General features: G+C 43.9%; 2 protein-coding genes across 2 annotated transcripts; both read left to right on the top strand.

Moving 5' to 3' along the window:
• Positions 1–96: 96 nt before the first annotated feature.
• On the top strand, positions 97–22,945 carry LOC119659882 (exosome complex exonuclease RRP44). The gene is made up of 9 exons (XM_038068201.1): positions 97–418; positions 6,589–6,926; positions 6,994–7,426; positions 7,485–8,039; positions 18,472–18,968; positions 21,596–22,060; positions 22,119–22,322; positions 22,380–22,518; positions 22,587–22,945. The coding sequence occupies exons 1-9, from the start codon at positions 365–367 to the stop codon at positions 22,866–22,868; spliced, it is 2,967 nt and encodes a 988-aa protein (XP_037924129.1). The 5' UTR covers positions 97–364; the 3' UTR covers positions 22,869–22,945.
• On the top strand, positions 13,662–14,727 carry LOC119659883. The gene is made up of 3 exons (XM_038068202.1): positions 13,662–14,174; positions 14,227–14,390; positions 14,444–14,727. Exons 1-3 carry the CDS (start codon positions 13,858–13,860, stop codon positions 14,590–14,592), a joined length of 630 nt encoding a protein of 209 aa, XP_037924130.1. The 5' UTR covers positions 13,662–13,857; the 3' UTR covers positions 14,593–14,727.
• Positions 22,946–23,089: the final 144 nt, after the last annotated feature.

Raw genomic sequence — 23,089 nt, 5'->3', positions numbered from 1 at the left:
TACAAAACATAAACATGCAATTTGGTAACACTAATCATTTTTAAGTGGCAAAATTGAGCAATTCAAAGCTGAGCAACAAATGTTTTGATATCGAAATGACAGTTCTTGAAATTGGAGGATTTCTAGTTGAAATTCGTGTCCTGAGTTGGTTTGGAATTAACTAACTAAGCTCGTCGTGGTTTTCCTTTTCACTTCAAGAGTTATTGGAAACTGTCATGAGTATTCTGTCCTGTGAAGTGATTTAAACCTAAGAACGCGGGAAATTCGAGTGAAAGTGAACATATCCTTGGATATCCATGCCCTTAACTGTGGCTGATATTTCAGAATATTTTGTGAGAAAGGCACTTGTAAAGGAGTCGAAACCATGCTTACGGAAAGAGTGTTTATGCGGAAAACGAAGCGGGGGAACATCCTAAAGGTAAGACAGTCTCCGGTAGTTTTTAGGTTATGTTTACTTCGCATCGTGGATAACAAGCCAAGGGAATGCCGCAGTGCACTCGCTCTGAAATTACTATTCCTCGAGTTCATGGTTCGTTTTAATCAGGTTAGAGCTCTGTCCCCGATGTCTGAAACTCAGTCGAAAAAAACTAATTTTGGGACATTGTGGAAGAAGTTCCAACAGCCACCACCGACCTATCCTCATTCAGAACAAAACTGCGTCCGAAATTTCGCACACACATTTTCGTCTCAGACTCTCCAGCATCACCCTTTCCCCTGACATTCATAAAATGGCTGTAATTATCATAAACCAAGTCACTTTTTCCAATTTCAAGTCTAACGGTAGAGGATCAGTTCAGAGCCACTGGTGGCCAGCAGACCTGAAACCTCTTTCCCGGGCGGGATAGGTGAATGCATTTACGTACAGTGTTGGACTCCTGCAACGGTGTGTCGTCGGACTACCAACTAAACACCTCCCCCTTGTCAGAGAGCTAGCCTGGAACCGTTTGTCATATTACTTCTAGTTTCGGAACTCTCCCGCCTTGCGGAGCCTTCAAATCAGGGAATTCCTTTCACCAATTAGAGGGGAGAAGAGGAAGGGAACTGTCAGTTCAAGGAACCCCCTGCCATCCAGTTGCTCCAGCGGCCGAGCTCTATCTTCTTTGCAACGAGAAGGATCCGAACGTAATGGGAAACACGGCTCCACCTGTAAGCACTCATCAGCATCTTCTCGACAATGTTGTCTGGAAAGAGATCCTTGTGTTTAAATAGAGCTGCTGACGAATCCCATCCGACCTTCCACAAGAAAGAAAGCTATACTTGACATCGTCCACAACTCCATTGCAAAACACACAATCCGAAGATCGTGCCTTGTGCAGGTAAGACTGAAAACCTCCACGCCCACTTAAGAACTGGGTAGGAAAATAGTCAGTCTCACCACGCTTCCGATTCATTCACGCACCTAAGTTTCCGATGAGTCGCGCAACCCACCTGCCTCTAGTTTCATTTTGCCAGGAGAGTTACGACTCATTTAGGGTGCATTGCCGTTCTTCATGAGCAACCATTTCCCTTGGCTTTCCTCCCATACGCTTGTATATGACTTGACGCTCCTGAGCAAGAATGGCATCACGACCGGTTCAGAGAGAGTGCGGTACGCAGACGCCACCCGCAAAGCTCCCCCTCTGTATTTGCGCGAGATGCTTACGATATACCTCCTTGCCAAGATCGTCAGCCCATACCTCTGCGCCTAGAGCAGGACGAACTGCGTTGAACTCATCACGCCTGCTAGGCGTATGACCCCCAATCTTTGCCATTAGCCTACTTAATGCCGAAACTGCAGCTGGAGCCTTGTTCGCTGCTGCTTTGATTTGCTCAAAAAAGCTCATCTTTGCGTCAAGAGTCAGTCCAAGGTATTTTACCGTTGATTTTGATTCGATTATCGACACTCGGAACGATATGGGACGCAGGATTGGAATTCTATTTTTAGTCAGGATGACCACTTCGGTTTTTTCCAGTGCAAAGTTGAAACCATGGGCCGTCATCCATCCGCTTACCCGTCGCAATAATATGCCAAGTTTGCTTTGCGCCTATTCGACAGTGCGTCCAGCAACAAGCACCGCAACATCATCTGCATAACCGATCAGGCGCGACTCTTCTCACATGTCGAGTTTAAGTAGACAATCATTGGTAGCGTTCCAGAGGTTCGGCCCTAGGATTGATCCCTGTGCTACCCCCGACGTTGCCTCCATCGATCTCTGACCCTAGCTAGCGTTTCATAGAGCAGGAGCGGTTCCTCAGATAATCCTCAATATCCGTAAGAGATAGCTTGGCACGGGGGGAAGTATTGTCTAGTGTGCAAAGAATATCTTTCCATCTTTCGGACGTCAAGCGTTACGAGGAGCACCACTCGTCGAGCTCGGCGGGTATGTGGATCTTCCTAACCTAAAAGCGAGTCTACTTCTGATGAGCTTTTCGAGCACTTTCACAGCAATGTCAAGCATACAAATTGGGGGGGGTATGAAGACGGCAACTCATGGTCGCCTTTCTCTTTGTTTATAAACACAAGCCTTTGCCGATCAGTGCAAGCCTCACCACCTTCCAAGCACAAGGGAAAATACTCTCTTTTAGGCAAGCGTTGAATTCGCCGAGCAGTAGATTTGGCCGATTTGAGAACATCGCGCCTTCTTGCTTTTCATAGAGAGGACTGCCTGTTCCAACTCTTTTTAGAGAAAAGTGAACAGCCCTCGGCGCTCTCCGCGCCATACGGGGTGCGCAGGAAATAATGCCCGCAAAATTTGGTCCATCTGCTCGGCCCTAAGTGAACAGGGTTTCCGCAGAGCACCGATTTTTTGGGTTACAAGTCCCCACGGGTCCCCATTCATTCCGTCGACCAGATCCTACCAGTAGTGAGCTTTGCTTCTGTTTATTGCGCTGCGGGGTCTCCTTGTGGCTGATCTGTATTCTATCATTATGGTACATGCCACCTCCCGGTCGTTTAGACGTTGTGTTAAGGGGCGGAGTCTGTGACACTTTTTCCGGACCACTTCGAAGGCAATGTAATCATGGTTGCTTGCCGAGAAATTTTCCAGGACTCGGCAGCCGTCCATCAGCGACACCAGTGATTCCGATGCGAAGGTTTCGTCTGGAATGCTTTCCTCGCAGCCTGGACGCCTCCAGAGTATCAAGTCGGCGCTGAAAGTCCGGCATCGTCTCTTTCGGCGTAAGTTATCCCTATACACAAAATCCAGATAAAGGCGTCCCCTCGGCCTGGGGCAAGAACAGTAAGGAGGGTGCCGCCTCGAACCTAGATGGCAGCGGTACCTGATATGTCAGGGTGCCATGAAGCTGGTTCCTTGTTTTGGTATTGCTCACTTATGAGCACTAAATCAGTTTCGGTCTCCACAGCGAACTGCGCTAGCAACTCGTGAGCGATTGCACTCCGATGCATATTGATTTGTAGGATGCGAATCATGTTGACCGCGTCTTAGTTTTTTCCAGTTCTTCTCTGAAGACTGGTTACCGCCCCGAGTCCGTAGTTTGTGCAATGTTCCCATCAGATGCACCACTGCCCCTGGATAGGCCGCGTTCCAGGTGTTCGCTTTATGGTTTGCCTGAACGTATTTGTGGCATGTTGCCCTTCTGTTGGGTCTCCGATAGGTTGTGGCCATGTGTAACATTTGGTTGGGGTGGCTCGGATTCGTTTCCAGCATATTACCCAACCAATTTTGATTTTCCCGCTACGCGTATTGCTCCCAACTGCAGAAATGATGACAATGCAGACATTGGTTACTTCCGAGCATTCGCGTTTGATGGCCTCTTCTCCCTTCTTCTTTTCTGTGATGCAGTCAGGGTATCGGATTTCCAGAGAGCACGTGGGTTCTAGGCTGGAAACAAAAGCTTTCTCTCCCAGAAGACCCTTGACTGTTTCACATTCCACTAGTTCTCCACCACCTTTCGTTTTTCGAATGGAAGACATTTTTCTCCGTTATCTGCAGACTTGATCTTGTAACGGATTTCACTGAGGATTTTCGCAAAAGTTTTGCCTTCCGTCGGCTTAATAAGCAGGGCGGTCTAGTCGTCCTTCATCTCCAAACCTTTCCTTTTGGTGCTCCATCTTTCGTGTCCGCCCTAATTTTAAGCATATGTTTTTCTGTCTCTTGTCCCTCCTCGCCTTTTTCTTTTGAGCCCTGGAGAGTACCTGAGTGATGTCTCCTTCAAATCCCCTTCCTCCTTTCGTTTTTTCCCTAGTTCGCTCTGGAACGGGCTGTCTGCGCAATGTTCTCATAGAGAGGCACGGTTGTTTCTGCTTCCTCCGGATTTTTCTTACACTCCATATCCACCTATAATACGAAATTCTGTCCAAGAGCTCCTCCAACTACATCAGCAACTGCCGCGCATTTCTTAATAAGCCTTTCCTCTTCAGCTTTCGCCAGAGTAGTCGACAGCGCTCCCACTCGGCTTATATTCGAAATCATCTGGGTAGTTTCACCAGTTTCCACTATGTCTCTTTCTGCAACTAGAGCACTGCGTGGTACTGTCTGAGTTGCCGTCTCCGTTTCAGGTGCTGCATCACTTTGTGAGTCTTTTTCTCTGTTTGCACATCCCGATGTGTCGTCGGGTATTTCAACCCTTGCTGCGTCCTTCGCTGAGCGCTGGGGCGAACGACGCTCGCGGCAACGCGGTCTACTAATACCGGTCCAATGCATACTACCTGACCAGGGTCCCGAAAGGGCTGGCTGCTGATACACGCCATAACTATCACCTTGGCAGAGCAAGGCTCACGCCACCCCATCGACTCCGGGGATTCCTAGTGTGCCCCCCGTGGATCGGTCATTAGCAGTTCACTCTTCACCGAGAAACTTTTTCGAGGTTACTACCTAGGACGCGGGTATTGTGTCAGCTAAGGGGTCAGAACTACTTGCTCGGGTACCTCGGGGACGCCACTTCCCGCAAGACAACAAGCCTTTATGAACTTTAGAACAACGGGGAATCAAGAAAACTTCAAAACCTTTATCAAGGCAAGTAATAAATGGTTCCGAGATGTGAGGGAGGCCATGAGAAACTCCTGGCATAACACATGAATGAACATGTCAAACTGCAAATCTTCCAAAGAATTCTGGAGTCAAATCAACTGGCTTAAAACTTTTCAGGATTCAAAGGAACACCTCGATGCTTGAGACGACACTAAGTACCTCCAGTTTCTAAACCTTGCAAAAGGACACTATAATGGATGATAAGCAGGAGGTTCTTAACAGACACCTACACCAGTGTTTGAAGCAAACATCACGAGAAGCTATAGGCAACACGTGCAATATGTTTGCGACAAATCATCCACTGCAAGTATGGCCCTGGGAGGGCCACGGCATACTTCTCGCTTGCTTATAGCCAGGGCGGTGACCTCAATCATTCTCTATGCGACCATAGTTTGGGGGGAGGCGTTGCGAATGTCAAATAACACTAACAAACTGAGTGCAGTCTACAGGAGGGCAGCCTTGAGGGTATGCTCTGCCTTCAGGGCTGTCTCAGATGATCAAGCATTCGTCATCTCTGGAATGATGCCGATTGACATCTTGGCAGATGAGATTGCGAACATATACAGTGCGAAGCCAATCTCTCTCTCTTATCATAGATGAGGAACGCTGAGAGGGAGAGATTCATAAATAGATGGCAAGATCGGTGGGAATGTTCGGGAAATGGTCGGTGGACTCGCAGGTTCCTTCCTGCCATCAAGAAGTGGTTGGAGAGACGACACGGTGAGATTAATTATAATCTCACGCAGTTTCTCAATTGGAGACCTCACCTGACCAAATTTCGACGGAGTCCCAGAGGACCCAGAGCATGTATTCTTCCACTGTCCAAGATTTGTGGAAGAAAGAACTAATCTAGAGGAGACTAGGAGAGGTGCTGGTACCAGAAAATCTAGTGCCGAAAATGTGGCGGAGAACTGGGGTGCGGTCAACTCCATGATCGCATCTATCCAAAGTAAACTGCGAAAGGCAGAAGTGAGGAGAAAAGCGCGGTCACGTACGCAGCGTATAGAAGAAAGGTGCATAAGCTAGAATGAGCTGACTCCGCCCCGTAATGTAATACCTTATGGGGGTTCCGCGTCATTGATATTCATATATAAATGACTAAAAAACTAATTCTCTGTAATCTCATTCATATCGGCTCACTTTGCTGTGGTATTCACGAATTGATATGGGATGATGACATCATACACATTGTAGAATGCACGAAATTCACAACATGAACTTAAGGAGGGTTTCTGGCTAAATTTCTAAAACATGTCAATATAGTATTATTAACTTTATGTATGCAGAAATCGGAACCGGGTGTATTTTGAGGCCTAGATTTCGTAGAGATGCACCACTGTGATTTTTTTTTCATATTTTTCGGTTGGATAGGCTCTGTTTCACACAAAACCTTAAAAACGACAGAAGCGTATTGGACGTGCAGGTTGGGGTTTTTCTTGATGACCTGAGGAAGGTTATGGGAGGGGTTATGAGGGATCCATTGTGTAGATAAATTGAGGCTCTAGTTGGTGTGAAATCGACTCCGAGTAAAGGTTGCAATTTTTCGTAGGGATTGAAAGGAATATTCATTGTTCGAAAGGGAAAGATTTTTATGAAAAATTTCATTTCGCTTTTTCAGATTGTTCGTGAGCATTATCTTCGTGATGACATAATTTGTGGATCGGCAATTTGCAAACATTGCCCAGTTTCTATGCAAAATGACGACGATATTGTGTTGGTGGCTAATCCTTCGGCTGAAAGTAGTTTATTCAAATTCCCAATCTATTTGGTACCAGATACTAACGTGATTCTCGACCAAATCGACATTTTCGAAGAAGATGCCATTTGCAATATGATCATTTTGTCCACTGTCCAGGAAGAGGTGAAACATAGGAGCTCTGCTGTGTACAAAAAGTTTCGCGACATTGTAGGTCGCAGTCCACGACATTGTTATGTTTTTGTTAATGAACATCACAAGTGAGTCCTTTTTTGCAGAAATTAGGGAGAGATACACATATCTTCATCATCTTTTACAATTTTACAGGGATACCTACGTTGAACGCAAACCTGGGGAAACAGCTAATGACCGCAACGATCGAGCAATCCGAACAGCCACCAAGTGGTATGATGAGCACTTGCAACAAAGTCAGCTGAATATTCCCAAGGCGAAACGAATTCGCGTTGTACTTTTAACCAATGACGCGAAAAATCGGGAAATTGCTCAGAATGAAGGCATACTTGCAATTTCAGTCGATGAATATGTGAAGTCATTAACGGAACATCCACTTCTCCAGGATAAATTAAAACACAAAACTTATGAAGTGGAAAGTTCGAAGAACGCTTTATTCCCACCGCATCTTTCGCCAGCGGAAATCCACGAGGGAATTAAGTCTGGTGCATTACTCCAGGGAAGCTTTATGGCATCTCGAGAAAACTATTTGGAAGGATCGGTTAATGTGGAAGGGATTGAGAAATTTGTAAGTTCTAAAATGGGGGAATGGCTAGTAAATTATTGGTAAAACGTATATTTTCCAGGTACTGATTCAAGGTCGTGAAAGTCTGAATCGCGCAGTTGACGGTGACGTTGTTGCTATTCGGCTTCTCCCAGAAGATCAATGGTCAGCTCCGAGCGAAATCATTCTTCAAGATGAAGAAAACGATCCAGGCGATGTTCTCGAGGAAGAAACTGAGATTCTTGCTGTGAAAGCTGAAGTTGAAAAAACACCAACAGGTGTGATTGTTGGAATCATTCGACGCAAATGGCGACAATATTGTGGAATTCTACAAATAAATCAAGTCAGTGGTTCCACTCGACACATCTTCGTACCGGCTGAACGTAAAATTCCAAAAGTGCGCATTGAAACTCGTCAAGCTGAACATTTGAAAATGCAACGGATTGTAGTTGCCATCGATAATTGGCCTCGTCACTCGCGCTATCCAAATGGGCACTTTGTACGTGCATTAGGACCGCTTGGCGACAAAGACACTGAAAATGAAGTTCTACTATTGGAGCATGATGTACCGCATAGTAAGTGGTCGGAGGAAGTTTTGAGTTGTTTGCCCAAATTGCCTTGGATTATTACGAATGAGGTGAGTATGTCACGCTATTCATATTTCTTTATATTAGAAGCTGAAAAAGAATGGAGTCAGGGAATGAAGTTGATTTTTTGGCGAAACGCAATGGAATTTTTATAACAAATGAATTTATTTTCGAAAAAAGAAGTTGGAGGCACGGTGGCTACTACTGAACTCATAGTTATGCGAGTAAACAAACTGAGACAGTGAGCCACCGCGATGTGAAATTATGCGGACAAACATGCTAACCGAGCGGTAGTGCATGATACAAAGTTGCACATATTCGACAGCACTGGTACTCAATACAAAGTTGCTGATAGCACCAGATTGCGGTGCCGCATCGTTACGGGGTGGACTAGAGATGTTTAGCAGTTGGAACGGACCGGATGATGTGATTTTCGGCTGTAGACTGCCTGGTTGACAGATGCTTTCTATTCCGAGAAGAATTTACCCGGAAAGACGCAGCGTTGTTCCGTATGCCATATCCCCTGCAGTTGTTGAGGGGTCTTCCTTTAATGCTGATCGTAAGTCAAGGAAGCCAAAATACCGTGTTATTCGAAGATGGACTGTCCCGGGGGCTTTGTTGAATTCCGCGGAAATTTCACCCTCGAACCCTCGGCGTTTCAGATCGGTAGTAATCTTGGCGTGTAGTGCGAATCGGCTAATCGCCGAAGCTGAACTGTGAAATGTAGTCCAATTAATGTTGTGTTTCTCGTGGCACTGTCGGAAAACAAATTGCAGCGGCTTGTGGTCCTAACATGTGTTGGAAGCATTTGAGGATAAGTTGCAAGGAGTTCCCTTTTGTATGTGCTGCGTTCCTACTGGGATCTCGAGAGTTTTGATGAAAAAAATCCAAGTGGTACCGTCGAGTATTTGTTAATTTGTTGTAATACCGCGCGGATGCAACATTCGCTAAGTCGGCTTTCTCGAAAATTGAGCTTGCTTCTAGTATCCGGACGAGTTTTGCTTTGTCTGTTCTCAGGCCAGAGCCGTGCGAGCGTTAAGGAGCGCGCCTACCAGAAACAACACGACAAAATATTGTCTAGCGTATTTGCAACTACACGTTGATCTTGGCCCTAACGCAGGGTTGCCCTGTGAGGCTTAAGAATACACTAAAAGTCTTCTCTGCTTGTCGTAAGAGGCAGCTAAAAGGGATTGAAATTTGTGGGCTAGCAACCTGCAAATTTTGAAACTTTACTGCTACCGAAACGTTAACAATGCCTCGGCTATTGAAAACGGACTATGATTGGTCTCTGGAATGTGCGTGCGCTCCTCGATAACGGTAGCGGGGGTCCTCAGAATCCTCGCTTTCCCCAACTTGAGCGAGCATTCCAGCGATATAAGCTGAACATTCTAGGCCCAAGCGAAGTAAGATGATGGGACTCTGGAGAGTAATGTGCTTCTGCACTCTGGAAAACCAAGTGGTAACAGACGCGACGGCTATCACAAGCTATGCTCCCTTCACCTGGGAACCGGTTTCCGACAGACTTCTAACTCCAAGATTCCCGTCTAGGTTAAGGATCATCACAATTCTACAATGCTATGCATCAACGCCGTCTTCCGATATAGTGGAGAATGATACTTTCTACGAGCAATTAAATCCAATTCAAGGGAGGCTTCATAAAGGTGACATTGTGATCTGAATACCAAGGTGGGCACTGACAACACCTTGCTTGGACATGCAATGGGGAAACACGTTCTAGACAAAGGCAACGATAATGGTGGGAGGTTTGTGGATTTCTGCAATTTCTACCGCCTCAAACATAGAGCCTGCTATAAGGGAAGTTGGGTATCAACTGACCGACGTCGAACGAGCAAGCAGGTGGATCACTTCGCGATCAGCACTAGATTTAGGAGGTGAATCCTGAATGTGCGTAACAAGAGATGTGCTGACATTAGCCTCGAAAGGGATCATCATCTGATGGTCGCTTACGTTCGCTTGCGTGTTGCGTCCAAACCGGCATCCACCAGGATTGCATCCTGTTGCCGATATTATTTCTTTTTGTTATCGATGATATTTTTCATGCTACCTTGTCCAGAGGATGTGGAGGAATTCAATGGACCAAGACATCTTTCTGCAAACACCTCAGCTACGCTGATTGCATCTGTTTGCTGACTCAATTTTTTGGTTGAATTTTCTTGGTTGCTAGATAAGGGCACCCTTTGTCAACACTTGTCTGCGTTGCCTAATCAGGATACCTAAGCCTGGTTTAATCTCAAATACTTCCTTCGCCCATGAGAGAGTGAAGGAGTTGTTTAGAAACCAGAATTGGCAGTGAAAAGGCTATATATTAAGAAAGGGTATTGAGAAGGATCTCAGATCGTCATCGTGACTGGTATACGGCTAGCGCACATCCTTTGCTATCTAACATAATCTTATTTCCATGGATGTAAGTAGTAAGTAACAAACAGAGGCGAGTGAAAGTGGATCTTCTACGACTTAAAACGGAAAAAACTATCCAGATTGACCCTCCTAGAAGAGGGGCCGCAACTGGTCCTCAAAAAACAACGCGCCACTCAAGATACAGCCTCAGATTGGACATTTAACAGCAGCAGAAAATGGAGGACTGTCTTGAATTTAAAATGTACGATGCCTTCCTGAAACGTGTGCCCTGTGACAGCTTCAGGAATCGCTCCGTAACAACGCTAGCATCATCAACTAAAAGGCTCGAAGACGAAGTAAATGTTTGCGAAACTTACATAGCGTGGAAGTAGTGAGTTCTATATTACCTTTGTCATAGACGTCATATTTGAAGGGCCGGATTTTAAACCAACAACAGGCGAATTTGCTTAATCCACTTCAAATTGAAGTTTCTCAATATGTGGTTCATCAATTGCTATGCACCAACAGAGAACAAATGCAAAAAAGTGTTATTAGAGTCCACCCCACTGAACAGAATTTTTCGATGGATTGCCCTCTAATGATATCAAATGGAGTTTTCGCGCGAAACTTAACACCGAATTGTTTCATAATGACATAACATAATACTTATATGCCACAAACTCTTAACACTATGACTGTCGTGTTGAGGGCAAAGGGAGCAGATTCCAGCCGGCTCAGATCTTCAGATCCAGCCCTTAGCGTTTATAAAGAATTACACCTCCCCTACCCTACAACCAGAGATCTTTTTGAAGTCACTAAAGAATTGCTTACATATCGTTCGTAGCCTAATCCTAACTAGAGCTGGGTAATCGCTTCCTCTTCTCCGCAACTAGAATTATAGAGTTTAGCAGCATGGCCAATGTCCCGTGCAAACCGCTGTAATCCTGTACGTACCAGAAACTTTCGCGACCGGCCCTCGTTATGGGGGGGCCAGATTCTCTTTGGCATATCGCAAGTGATGAACTTTCGCTATGTGAATCAGCGGCTTTTAAGCAGTACAAGTATATTCCACCGTTTACACTCGCCAGGAGAACACCAACTGCACCCACCAATGACTATCACGAGCGCAACCCGTCTGGCTAGTCCGTTGGCCCGCTCATTGTCCATTCTATGTTTGTATGACACGAAATCAATAGAAGTATGACTTTAAGCCTGTTCGGCGTGTCCTGCCTTTTCTCATCAGCCTGGAGGATATCGCTACGGAGTACAAAACTTTAAGCCTTGCCTGGCTGTCAATCAGAATGGCTAAATTAGCCTTGGTGTTCAGAACATATCCCAATCATCGATAGGCCTACACTATTGTCGGTACCTCCATACCAACTCCACAGGCCGTCTGTGATCCGTCGATAAAGAATACTGTGTCATAACCTCGCAACACATTGTCGTTCTTTCACCCTGCCCACACCAAAGTTTCCTTGAAGCTCAGTTTGTATGTGGCGCGATGCTAATATGGTCGTAGGACTCCGCTGTCCAACAACCGGACTCACATAGCCTGACAGCATTGCTCGCTAAAGCGTATTTAATATTTAGATCCAGGGGGACGAGGTATGGGGGTACATTAAGAGCCTCAGTAGCACCTTTGGATCCTATTATGCCAATTACCGTGTTTTCTTTCTTTGAAATTTGAGCAAAGCGACGCCTTCATGATTGTCTTTGAGTGGTTATCCAGGATGCGCTCTATGGTCTTCAACATGAAACAGATGAGGCCGATTGTCGAAACCACTTCACAGATTCATGGCCGCGTCTGCGAGCTTCCGGTATGAACACCAAACCCGCCATGATTCCAGCAGCGCGGTACATATCCAAACGAAATACAGTTGCAGTAAATCTCTACAAATCACGGCACAACCCTTCCTTGTTGTTTCTGGAGTATAACGGTAAGGCGATACAACAACGGATTATGGAGCATGAAAGCGATGTAAAACACAATCGCTTCAAAGAATCACCCCTAGCGGAGCACAAATTGATAACAGGCATCAATTCTCATTCGACAGGACCGAGGCACTGTCAAAAACTGCCTTACATAACCCTTGAAAACATCATGAAGTTATTGAAGTAAAAAAACATCCAAATAATATCAACAAGGACTAGGGTTATCCCATAAATTCATAATGGGATATTATAATTTCATTAATTAGGGAGCGCATCGAATCTAGGTTTGGATACACAGATGGTGAGCATCTCAGGACTGCCCTGAAAAAGTGCCCCGGATCGCTCACGAAACGTTGAAGATAGAAAATCCGGAAAATACGCAAAAAATGACAAATCACCGTCATGCAAGCCCTGAATTCAAATGATTGTAGATGATTGCCGATTCAATAATTTCACAAACTGGGGTTGCTTAACCTGCATCCGAACTAGCAGCTCCATTCCGTCCAGGAGCCTTTCGACTTTTTAAGGAAGACTGGATTCCTATTTTACTTCGCCAGAATCTTACTGAGTCTCCCAGACCCACAGATGCTTTCAATGTTCTAATCCAGCCAGGACCGCTTCCTGAGATTGGACAAACTTTCGTTAAACCACGGTAGCAGTGTCTTTTTCCTGTATTTAGGAGGTCATCATCATCACGGCGCAACAACCGGTATCCGGTCTAGGTCTGCCTTAATAAGGAACTCCAGACGCTCCGGTTTTGCGCCGAGGTCCACAAATTCGTTATCCCTAAAAGCCGCTTGGCGTCCTGACCTATGCCATCCCTTATAGACTTTCCGGGTTGGATCATCCTCATCCATGCGGATTAAGTGACCCGCCCACCGCACCTTTTAGATCCATAAAGTAAGGACATTAGACAGATTAAATACATGAATTGTATCAACTAACATGGCGTAAGGCTGCCCAAACAAGTGGACATAATTCATTGGTAATCGACCAGAAGAAAAGCCAAAGAAACGTAGGGAGGATAAACTGGAGGATGTGGTCATTAGGTCGAGTTATTTGGAGACAGTGCATCGGAAAGGCTTAGGCTTGTTTTGGGCCATAGCACCATCGACGAGAGAATGATTCTTTTGCTAGCTATGTTAAGCAATGAAATTCACTTTCCCAGCAAAGCTTACCATTGGATACTCTTAGAGCTACGTGGTGCAGAATGGAGGGGGAGCCTAAACTACTTGACAAGTACTTTGATAAGTTTGAAGCATCGCGGATATCGCGTAGGAATGATTGACCCGTTTAGCCCCACTTGGCGTTTACAGTAGCCACTTGAATCTTTTTACAAATTTCAAATCATAGTTAGCTTCCTGAAACTTTTTGATGACTCAAAATTTCAACTAGACAGAATTGGTTTCGCGATTCCGGCGCTAAGTTTTGCTTTGCATCCATGAACGCTAAATTCATTTGTAATTAAATTATTTGCATTAATTTTATGATTACAAGCTAAACTCGTTGGCTCGGAAAGTTTTTAATAAGTAAACAAGTTATTTATTGTAATCCTTTTTGGAAAGATTTTGAAAGATAATGAATCAAATTTATTGCGAACCACGAGAAACACCCGAAAAGTCACATCACCTAAAAAATATGCGACCATACGAAGACGATGTCATGCCGCCTCCCATTGTTGAAGCGTTTATTCCCTGTCAAGAACTTGAACATGAGACACTATCAAACTCTGCAATTGGCGACAAAATGAGTGTGACTTCATTTCAACAAACGGAACAAGAATATATAATAGACAAATCCATTCAAGATCTCAGAAAGTTTTGTGACGAATTTGATGATTTCGTAAAGAGCTCGAAGTTCATCCTTGAGAAAGGATTCTCTAGTAAAATTCATAAGTAAGGAAACAATTTTAATGGAACTTCCAATGATAATCCGAAATCTCCGTAGAATTCTTCAAAAACGTCTAAGAAATAGTGTTACTGAGCTTCTGAATATTCAACGCCAAATAAAATCTATCATGGACGGAATAAAGGCAGTTCAGATGAATATTGTTGCTGTAAAGTCAAACATAGAGGATCGTAAAAAGCAGATTTTCGATCTTATGGCGGAGGGTAAGGGACCGAAATCCATCTCCAAACTGTTTATGCAATGCATTTTCTTACAGAACAATGGAGAAGATTCTCTTCGTATGATTTATGCAATGGAGGCAAAGTTAGAAGTGCTAATAATGCACAAGAATGTTCTTCAGATGAACATGAGGAGAGTCATTCGTCGTATTGTATATCATCATCGCCGAGCAAATCTTCTTTCTAAAATGATGTTGCAGTGAGAAAGTTTGAGAAGTATCGATATGGGTATTCCATGTAATTAAACTTTTCCTGCTGAAACATATATTGAGAGAGAGGTTTCCAATAAATTATGAGCACCGTCGAGCTTATTTAAGCTTAATCGTGTTTTATTTATATATGTACATACAATACGGAAGAAGAGTTATAATAATAATTATTGGCACAACAATCCAATTGGATCAGGGCTTGAGGGCCAGATTAAAGAGGACGCATGATATCCCCTTGACGTAGACCGTTGTTGCTGTCGAATGGTCTTGAGAGTGATCCTGTCGCTTTTATCTGGCCTCGCACATTGGTCAGGGTCAGCCTATTCAGTCTTATCAATTTCGTCGGGATACAGAATTCTCTCATGGCCGTGTCCAGTTTTACCTTGGCTATGCTAACATAGGCGGCTTTAAAGTCGATGAAGAGATGGTGCAATTGGCCATATGCCAACAGTTTTTCCATCGCTTGCCGCAGAGAGCAAAATCTAATCTGTTGCTGATTTGCCTGAAGCGAAGCCTCTTTGGTATGGGCCAATGATGTTCTGGGTGTGTGGGACTATCTGGCCTAGCAAGATAGCGGAGAATATCTTATAGATGGTACGCAACAAATTCTATAATTGCTGAACTGTGTGATATCTACCTTTTTATGTATGGGACAGATAATACCTCGTTTCCAGTCGTCAGCCATTGATTCGTTGTCCTACACTTTGAGCATCAGCCTCCATATTTAACCAATTCGGCTGTATTTCCATCGGCTCCTGGCGACTTATGGTTTTTAAGCCGATGAATTGCACGAACTGTTTCTTCTATACTTGGTGGTGGCAGTATTTGTCCGTCGTCTTTAGTTAGCGGGATTTCCAACTTACCGGTGTTCTGGTTGTTGAGCAGTTCAACGTAAAAAAAACATATAACCATTTCCTAACGCGGAGAGTCTATTGGAATATTTATAAGAACGTCAACCGGGAAGCAATTCTTCAATCGGGTTCTTGGGGAACGTAGAACACCATCTGATTAGTAAGAAAGTACCACAGTTCCAATATGAAAAGAAAGGTAGTCCAGCAGAATGTTGGAATTATCGTCCGATCCCGTTGTCGTGTCGCATTCTTAATAACTTTATTCGCGAAATCTTAAAATAATCGTGAATGAAGCTTGGTCAAGAACTGCGGAACAACTGACACAATACATGCGGCGTAGTTAGTCATATAAAACCAAGCGTTGACCTCTTTACATTGCATTTATAGATCTAAAGAAAGCGATTAACCGCGTGCCACATTAACTCATCTTGTATGCTCTATGACAACACCTACTACCAGAAAAACTCATGCGCTGGGTTCAATTGCACGATCTGATAAGTAAAGTTTGAAGTGTGGCGAGTGTATCAAAACCGCTTCGTGTCTCTATGGGTGTTCATCAAGGAAGCGCTTTCTCACCACTCCTCTTTCTTTTTTCTTTTTTCTTTTCTGGTTATGGACAACCTCCAGCGCCCTATATACTGCTTTATGCAGATGATTTTTAGCAAAAATGATCTCGAGCAACTTGTTCCAAAATGGAATGATCGCCTCATGTAATACGGTCTCAGATTAAATCTGAATAAAACTGAATTCCTGACGACCGATACTCATGAAACCGTCAATATCACTATTAATGACAGCGACCTGCCCCGAAACTGAGCGATTTAAATATCTCGGGTCAATGCTATTAGCCAATGGAGAAATGCGTTATGAAATTGCTTCACGCATTAGCACAATCTGAATGAATTGGTGTTCTTTGCGATAGATGTATCAACGAACACCTTAACTCTAAAATTTACCACAATGTCATCCGCCCTGTCGCCCTCTATGGTTCTGAGTGTTGGTCGACTATAAAAGAGAATGAATGGCATCTTGCGATAATGGAGACGAAAATGTTACTTTAGAATAGTGGGGTAACACGCCGTGATCATATCTGAAATGAGAATATCCGCGGTCGATATGGGGTTGCATCGATCGTGGGAGAATTGCGAGAAAGGCGTCTTCAATGCTATGGTCATATAATTTGCGCTAACAAGAATTCACTCACTAAAATTGGTCTGAACATCAAAGTGGCTTGATACGCTGCATGGTAGTTTGAAAGCCTCGTGACTATATTCAGAGCAGGCCTTTGATAAAATCAAATGGTGCAACCGAACACGACGAGCTGACCCCGCGTGTGAACGGGACAAAGACTGAAGAAAAAGAAAAAGTCCGATGTATCATCCACATTGTTTCTAGAAAACAGGATGAGTTGATTTACTGATCGCATTCGAATTCTCTGTGGTCCCCGAAAAAGCCTATAAAGGCGTTTCGAACTTAACATTACCAGTAGAAGATAGATGGGAATCGAAGGCACCATATCGAAGTGAACATCCGAAAGGTATATTGCAATGAAGATGAACTTTAATTTCAGTAAAATTTTGCTGGGGAACACCGTTTAAGTGATGTGGAAAGCACTAGTTTTTAGACTAGCGATCGCTCCCTCGGAAGCGACGATTTTCTCTTCGTGACAAAATATACCACGAACATTTTTTCTGTAGCCTACTACATTTTGTGAATTTACTGATCCCTTCTCTTAAGACCATCCTAGAACTATAACATTTGGTGATTGAAGTGAATAGTCGAACATACCTAATGCATATACACTATGGAGTATGTACAAATGGGAGCATCGTGTACCCAAATATTCTTTTCTATAAAATTCAAAAAACCTTGCCTAGCCGAAACGCGTACATTCCGCTGTCTGACTTGTTTCGACTTTTTTCATGGTAATGATCAACTATGTAGTGAGATTCACTGTGCAGCACTACAGAGGAGATAGAGGCATTATCATCGTCAATGACCTGGTGAAAACTGAGCGGTTTGGGTATCTCGGATCAACGGTGAACTGCGCAAATTTCAAATCTAAAATCTGCCATCGTGTCGTTCACCCTGTTTCCCTCTATGGGTCTGAGTCCTTGCCGACTACCGAAGGCAATGATTACCGCCTCGCGGTAGTGGTGGACAAAAAATTCATCTAAATGTGGGCATCCATAGCGCCGATCGTAGAAAAATTGACAGAGAAGCGCCTTCGATGGTATGGTCATGTAATTCGCCCTGATTAGAACTCGCTAGTTAAGATTGGCTTGAACATCGAATTATATGGAAAACGGCCAAAAGGTCGACCAAAACAATGGTTACACTAGACGGTGATTTTAAATACTCGACTCCATCCGGACCAAGCCTATGGCCAAGAAAAGTAGCAAAAGTAATGAGTCCAAGGGTAAATAAGTAGTGGGAGTGTGGTTTAGTTTTATTATCATTATTTTTAACTCAATGTATGGCGAGGCAAGCACAAAAACGAACACAGACATCCATGACTACTGGGTTTCAAACCCAGGACAACAAGATAGAAAGGCTAGTGCTCTACATGCTCAACCATCGTGCCGTCAATCTACTTCCGATTCTATTTGAATTTGTAAAGGCTTCATTATGCGTGCGGAAAATAAAGTCCCAGCAGATTTTTTCATGACTGAAAGTTCTATCCAACGTGGTTTTTGATATGGGCCGATTAATTGAATTGTGGTCCCATTGGATCTTTTCACTACATCCGAGGAAGGCATACAGCCAAATGTGACTGTGCCACCTGTTTTTCCCTAATTAATTTGCTTTGCTTACATATTAGTTGGCCCTTCTTGTTAACAGCAATCTCCTCTCGGAACCATTTTTAATGTTTGCACATTTCATCACCCTAACTTGAATTATTCCGTCCCTGTTAAAGCAGTTTCTTTTGCTATTCAGCTAAAAGTATCTTTGTTGTACTTTGAGAGTTTCAATGATTTTAATTAAATCTATTTTATTATTTTTTAGGACTACGAAAGAAGAAAAGATTTGCGGGATATCTTCATTTGTTCAGTCGATCCTCCAGGCTGCACGGATATCGACGATGCATTGCACTGTCGAGAACTACCCAACGGGCGTTTGGAAGTGGGCGTGCATATTGCTGATGTCAGTCATTTTATTCGACCTGGAACCGCTTTGGACAAGGAAGCTTCGTTACGTGCTACCACTGTTTATTTGGTAGATAAGCGTATCGACATGGTACCGGAATTATTGAGCTCAAATCTATGCTCATTACTTGGAGGCGTTGAACGATTTGCTTTCTCGTGTGTTTGGGAAATGGATCATAATGCCAACATATTGGAGACACGTTATCATAAAAGTGTAATTAAATCGAAAAGCGCAATGACCTATGAGCAGGCTCAGTTGATTATTGATGATCCTACTCAGAATCATGAGATTGCCAAATCATTGCGGCACTTAAATAGATTGGCGAAGATATTGAAGAAGAAGAGAATTGAAAATGGGTGAGTTTTGTCCTGTTTACTTATAATAAATAAAAAGAATAGTATTATCGCCAAATTAAATTAGAAGAACAACAAAAGCTATCATCACACCAGGCAGTTAGGTATAAAATGCAAATCCATCTAATGAGAAGAAGGAGAAACTTGAGGTCCGGTACGGATAACCGGTGGGAGTCGTCTGATTTGGTGACTGGATGAGACTCCCGTAATGGACACCACGGCGTTGAAACTGCTATTCGTGGAGCGGTTCAACGTTTAAGCACCGCGACGATTAGGAGCATTGCTCCGCCTGCTGCAGCTGTTTCGCTACAATATGTGGCGACCACTTCAGCAGGTTCACGTAGGCAGCGGCTGAAGTGGACTGAAGAAATCAACCTTATTATCATCTGCTCCTGCTACTGCGGGGGCAGGTATAAATTCTTACCGCCCCTTGTTGCACCAGAGATTCGTCACGCGCTTCCCGCAATTCTCGCAAGTGACTGTGCACCGAGTTGCAGACCAGTAACGCTTTATTACTCGCAGCGACACAATTCCGACGTGAGGTCATCGCAGAAACTGGTGACCGAGAGTCGAAGGGGGCAGAAGCAGAGGCGGCGGCAGCAACACGACACCGCACCGCAGGCAACAGTTTCAGTACTCGCCGAAGCACTCTCCTCGATCGTCCAGCTGAGATGTCCACTGAGGTTCGGGACGAATTCCAAAGAGTGTGTATAGAAAGTTGATCCTTTGCATAGACCATGTATTCCTAGGCCCTATGAATCTCCAGGAATTCCGAGAATTATATCTCAAATCAATGATGAGATTGCATCTCGACTGTGTACTGATATGTCCCTGCTGCAAGTACAATCACTTGTGTATTGTGGTGCACGGGCAGAAGATTTGCTTTCTCGTTATTGGTTTGAGTGACCGAAGAGATCCATCATGGAAAATTCGTCAGGAACTAGGAACTATGCCAACCCCAGTGAGATACCCGTAGTTGAAATTTTGGACACACTAATGCAGAAACTTTTTTTCATATGCAGTCGATTACGACGATATGGCGAAAGTCACGCCCGACGTGTCCAGAATGCAACTTACGCGAGGAACCAGCGGAGTTTTTTCAGATCACTCACTGAATCCGAACAGAGCGTCCAGACCGTACCGTTTTCGGTGACGAAAGCGAGAGCATGTTGGGATGGGCTTTGAAGGTTATCCGCCCAGCATGCGAGTGGATCACCGCCGAAGGTGACCTCCACATCCAAGCTATGACCGAGAGAGACTTCCACAAATACCTAGGAATTCTGCAAGAAACCCATGCTCGAGTTGATGATCTGAACGATACTCTGCTGTCCGAATTCCTACGACGTGTAAAGCTGGTACTGAAATTGCATCTCTCGGGGAAGAATAAAATAAGCGCATTGAATATATTCGTTATCCCTTCACTGGCTTATGCATTCGGAATATCGCCGAGGACGAAAACCGATCTGAAGAACTTTCAACGGCGGATACGGGCAACTATGTTCAAATCCCGAATGCATCATCCAAACTCAGTCATGGAGCGGATGAATCTGCTTCGTGGTTGACGTGGGTCACAACAGCATCACCAAGTCGATTTGCTGTGCGCTTATTTTTACAGCAAAGATTAGGCGGGTCCCTTGCATGCGGCTATCTGTAAGGCAGATTTTGGACTGACTTGAAGGATCAATCTTTCAATCCTCTGAGTGGGGTGAAGTCAGACCAAGAACGGATCCATGAATGGAAGTCGCAGGAAATGCACGGTAAACACGTGAATTGTCTTTGGCAGACATTTGCTGATACGTTATTGTCGAACAGAAGGCTGTGTGTTGGGTGGCTCTATGCTGAGACGGAAGGCGTGGCCGCCACCCGAGCTTATAAAAAGCTCATAATTAAAGAGCGGGTGGAGAACGACCAGAATGCAGAATGTGTGGTTCGGCGTTAGAGACGTTGGACCATCTCATTTCTGGTTGCACTGTTATGGCACTGGTACAATGCACGAACAGACATAATGCTGTATGCAAGGTGATCCATCAAAACCTTGCATACAAGCATGGGCTGATCACGGGATTGTGTCCGGTTTACCGATATGAGCCGCAAGCAGTATTTGATAGTTCTGCTTACAGCATGTATTGGGATCGGCAAGTTCTAACTGATGACGGGTCCTCCGCGTATATTATTGATGTTACCATTCCCCATAATAACAACATCGAACAGAAATACGTGGAGAAGGTGAACTATTCATTCAGGAAATCAAAGATTGGCGTCTCGAACGAGTGACGAGTGATAATATTGTCAGCTGCAGCTATTGTACCTAAATCCCAAACGGTTTCCGTTGATGTCCTGTGACTCTCACACAGTCTGGTTTAAACCATGCAGAAATATACCATTCTGCATACGTGCTCGCGGGGAGTTTTCGACGGATTCTCCCATTGACCTATCACCGGCCACCACCACCAGCGCCCCTTTATAATTTAAGTAGGTAGGATCGTCCGAATCTAAATGCTTGGCACTTAATTAGGTAAATTTCGGCATCTGCCGAAATTGTGACAACTCGGGGGAAAAAAAAAAACAACAAGAAACCAATGCCACCTTTTTGCTTTCCAATGTTCTTAATATCATCTTATCATTTTCAGTGCATTGATTTTGGCATCACCTGAAATTCGTTTCCAAGTTGACAGCGAAACCCATGATCCTATCGAGGTAGAAGCGAAAAAGATGCGCGAAACCAATTCAATGGTAGAAGAGTTCATGTTGTTAGCCAATGTATCTGTCGCGGAGCACATAGAGCGCGAATTTCCTGAATGTGCGATGTTACGTCGTCATCCTAATCCACCGCAAACTAATTTCGAGCCACTAATCAAGGCAGGAGAAAACCAAGGATTCGAAATCAAAACAGATTGTGGAAAGAATTTAGCTCTTTCGTTAGATGCTGCTATTAAGGAGGATAATCCTTACTTCAATACTATGCTGAGAATCCTGGCAACCAGGTGTATGATGCAGGCTGTGTACTTCATAAGTGGGACAGTTCAGAATGAGGAATACTTCCATTATGGTCTCGCCGCGCCTATTTATACGCATTTCACATCACCAATTAGAAGGTACTTCTAGTCAAATACCAAATTTGAAGAAGCATCCCTAACATTTCTCCCGCTGTAGATATGCTGACATAATCGTCCATCGTCTACTGGCTGCTTCGATAGGGGCAGACAGTACTTACGCAGAGCTGTTGGATAAGCATCGCAATTCGGAGCTGTGTAACAATTTGAATTATAGAAATCGTATGGCTCAATATGCAGGACGTGCGTCGGTTGCCCTGAACACACATTTGTTCTTCAGAGGCAAAACTCAAGAGGAAGAAGGGTAATTTGCTTTTCATTAAACAAGTGAGTACTTTATCTAATATTTTCCTCTCCACAGCTACGTCCTATTTGTTCGTAAGAACGCTCTGCAAATCCTTGTTCCTAAGTTCGGCTTGGAGGGAACAATCTACTTGAATATTCCGAAAGATAATAGCAGACATAAGCCTGGAGCACCTGTTTTTGTCTTCAATAAAGATGTGAGTATATTGCATCCATGCTATGTATGCATTTTATATTGTTCTCTAATTATTGCTTCTTCTCACAGGAACATACTCAACAATGTGGTAATATTATTTTCCACTCATTTGACCCCGTTGTTGTCCGACTTAGCTTGGACTCAACGAATGTTCAGCGCGAGAAGTTAGTTTTCGAACTAGTTAAGCCATACATTGAGGGTTTCAGCGTGGAACCAATGGAACTTTCAGTTGACGATAATGATGATCAAAAAGCGTCAGATAAGGTTTCAGAGTCAACCCCTAAAAGACCCATTGGCAATGCTGATGAAAATAAGCCGAAAAAGAAAAAAAATAAAAAGACTAAGAAATAATATCAAAGTTTGTTATGGAATTTCGTATATTTTAAATCAAAAGAAAAATTAAAACAACAATAAAAAGGGAATTTTCCTCTAATTAGCTATCGTTATTTCATTAAAAAAAAAACATCGGGAAAAGTGATTTTGCAAGTGTAAAATATAAAAAAAGCATCCTAAATCAGAAGATAAAATTGTCGAACTGTTTTCTTAATGTCGATCATAGATGAATTGGTGGG

The sequence above is a fragment of the Hermetia illucens genome, chromosome 6, assembly GCF_905115235.1.
Source record: "Hermetia illucens chromosome 6, iHerIll2.2.curated.20191125, whole genome shotgun sequence".
NCBI classification, from domain to species: Eukaryota; Metazoa; Arthropoda; class Insecta; order Diptera; family Stratiomyidae; genus Hermetia; species Hermetia illucens.
The sequence above is the reverse complement of the archived record's forward strand: the minus strand, read 5'-3'. Positions and strand labels throughout refer to the sequence as shown.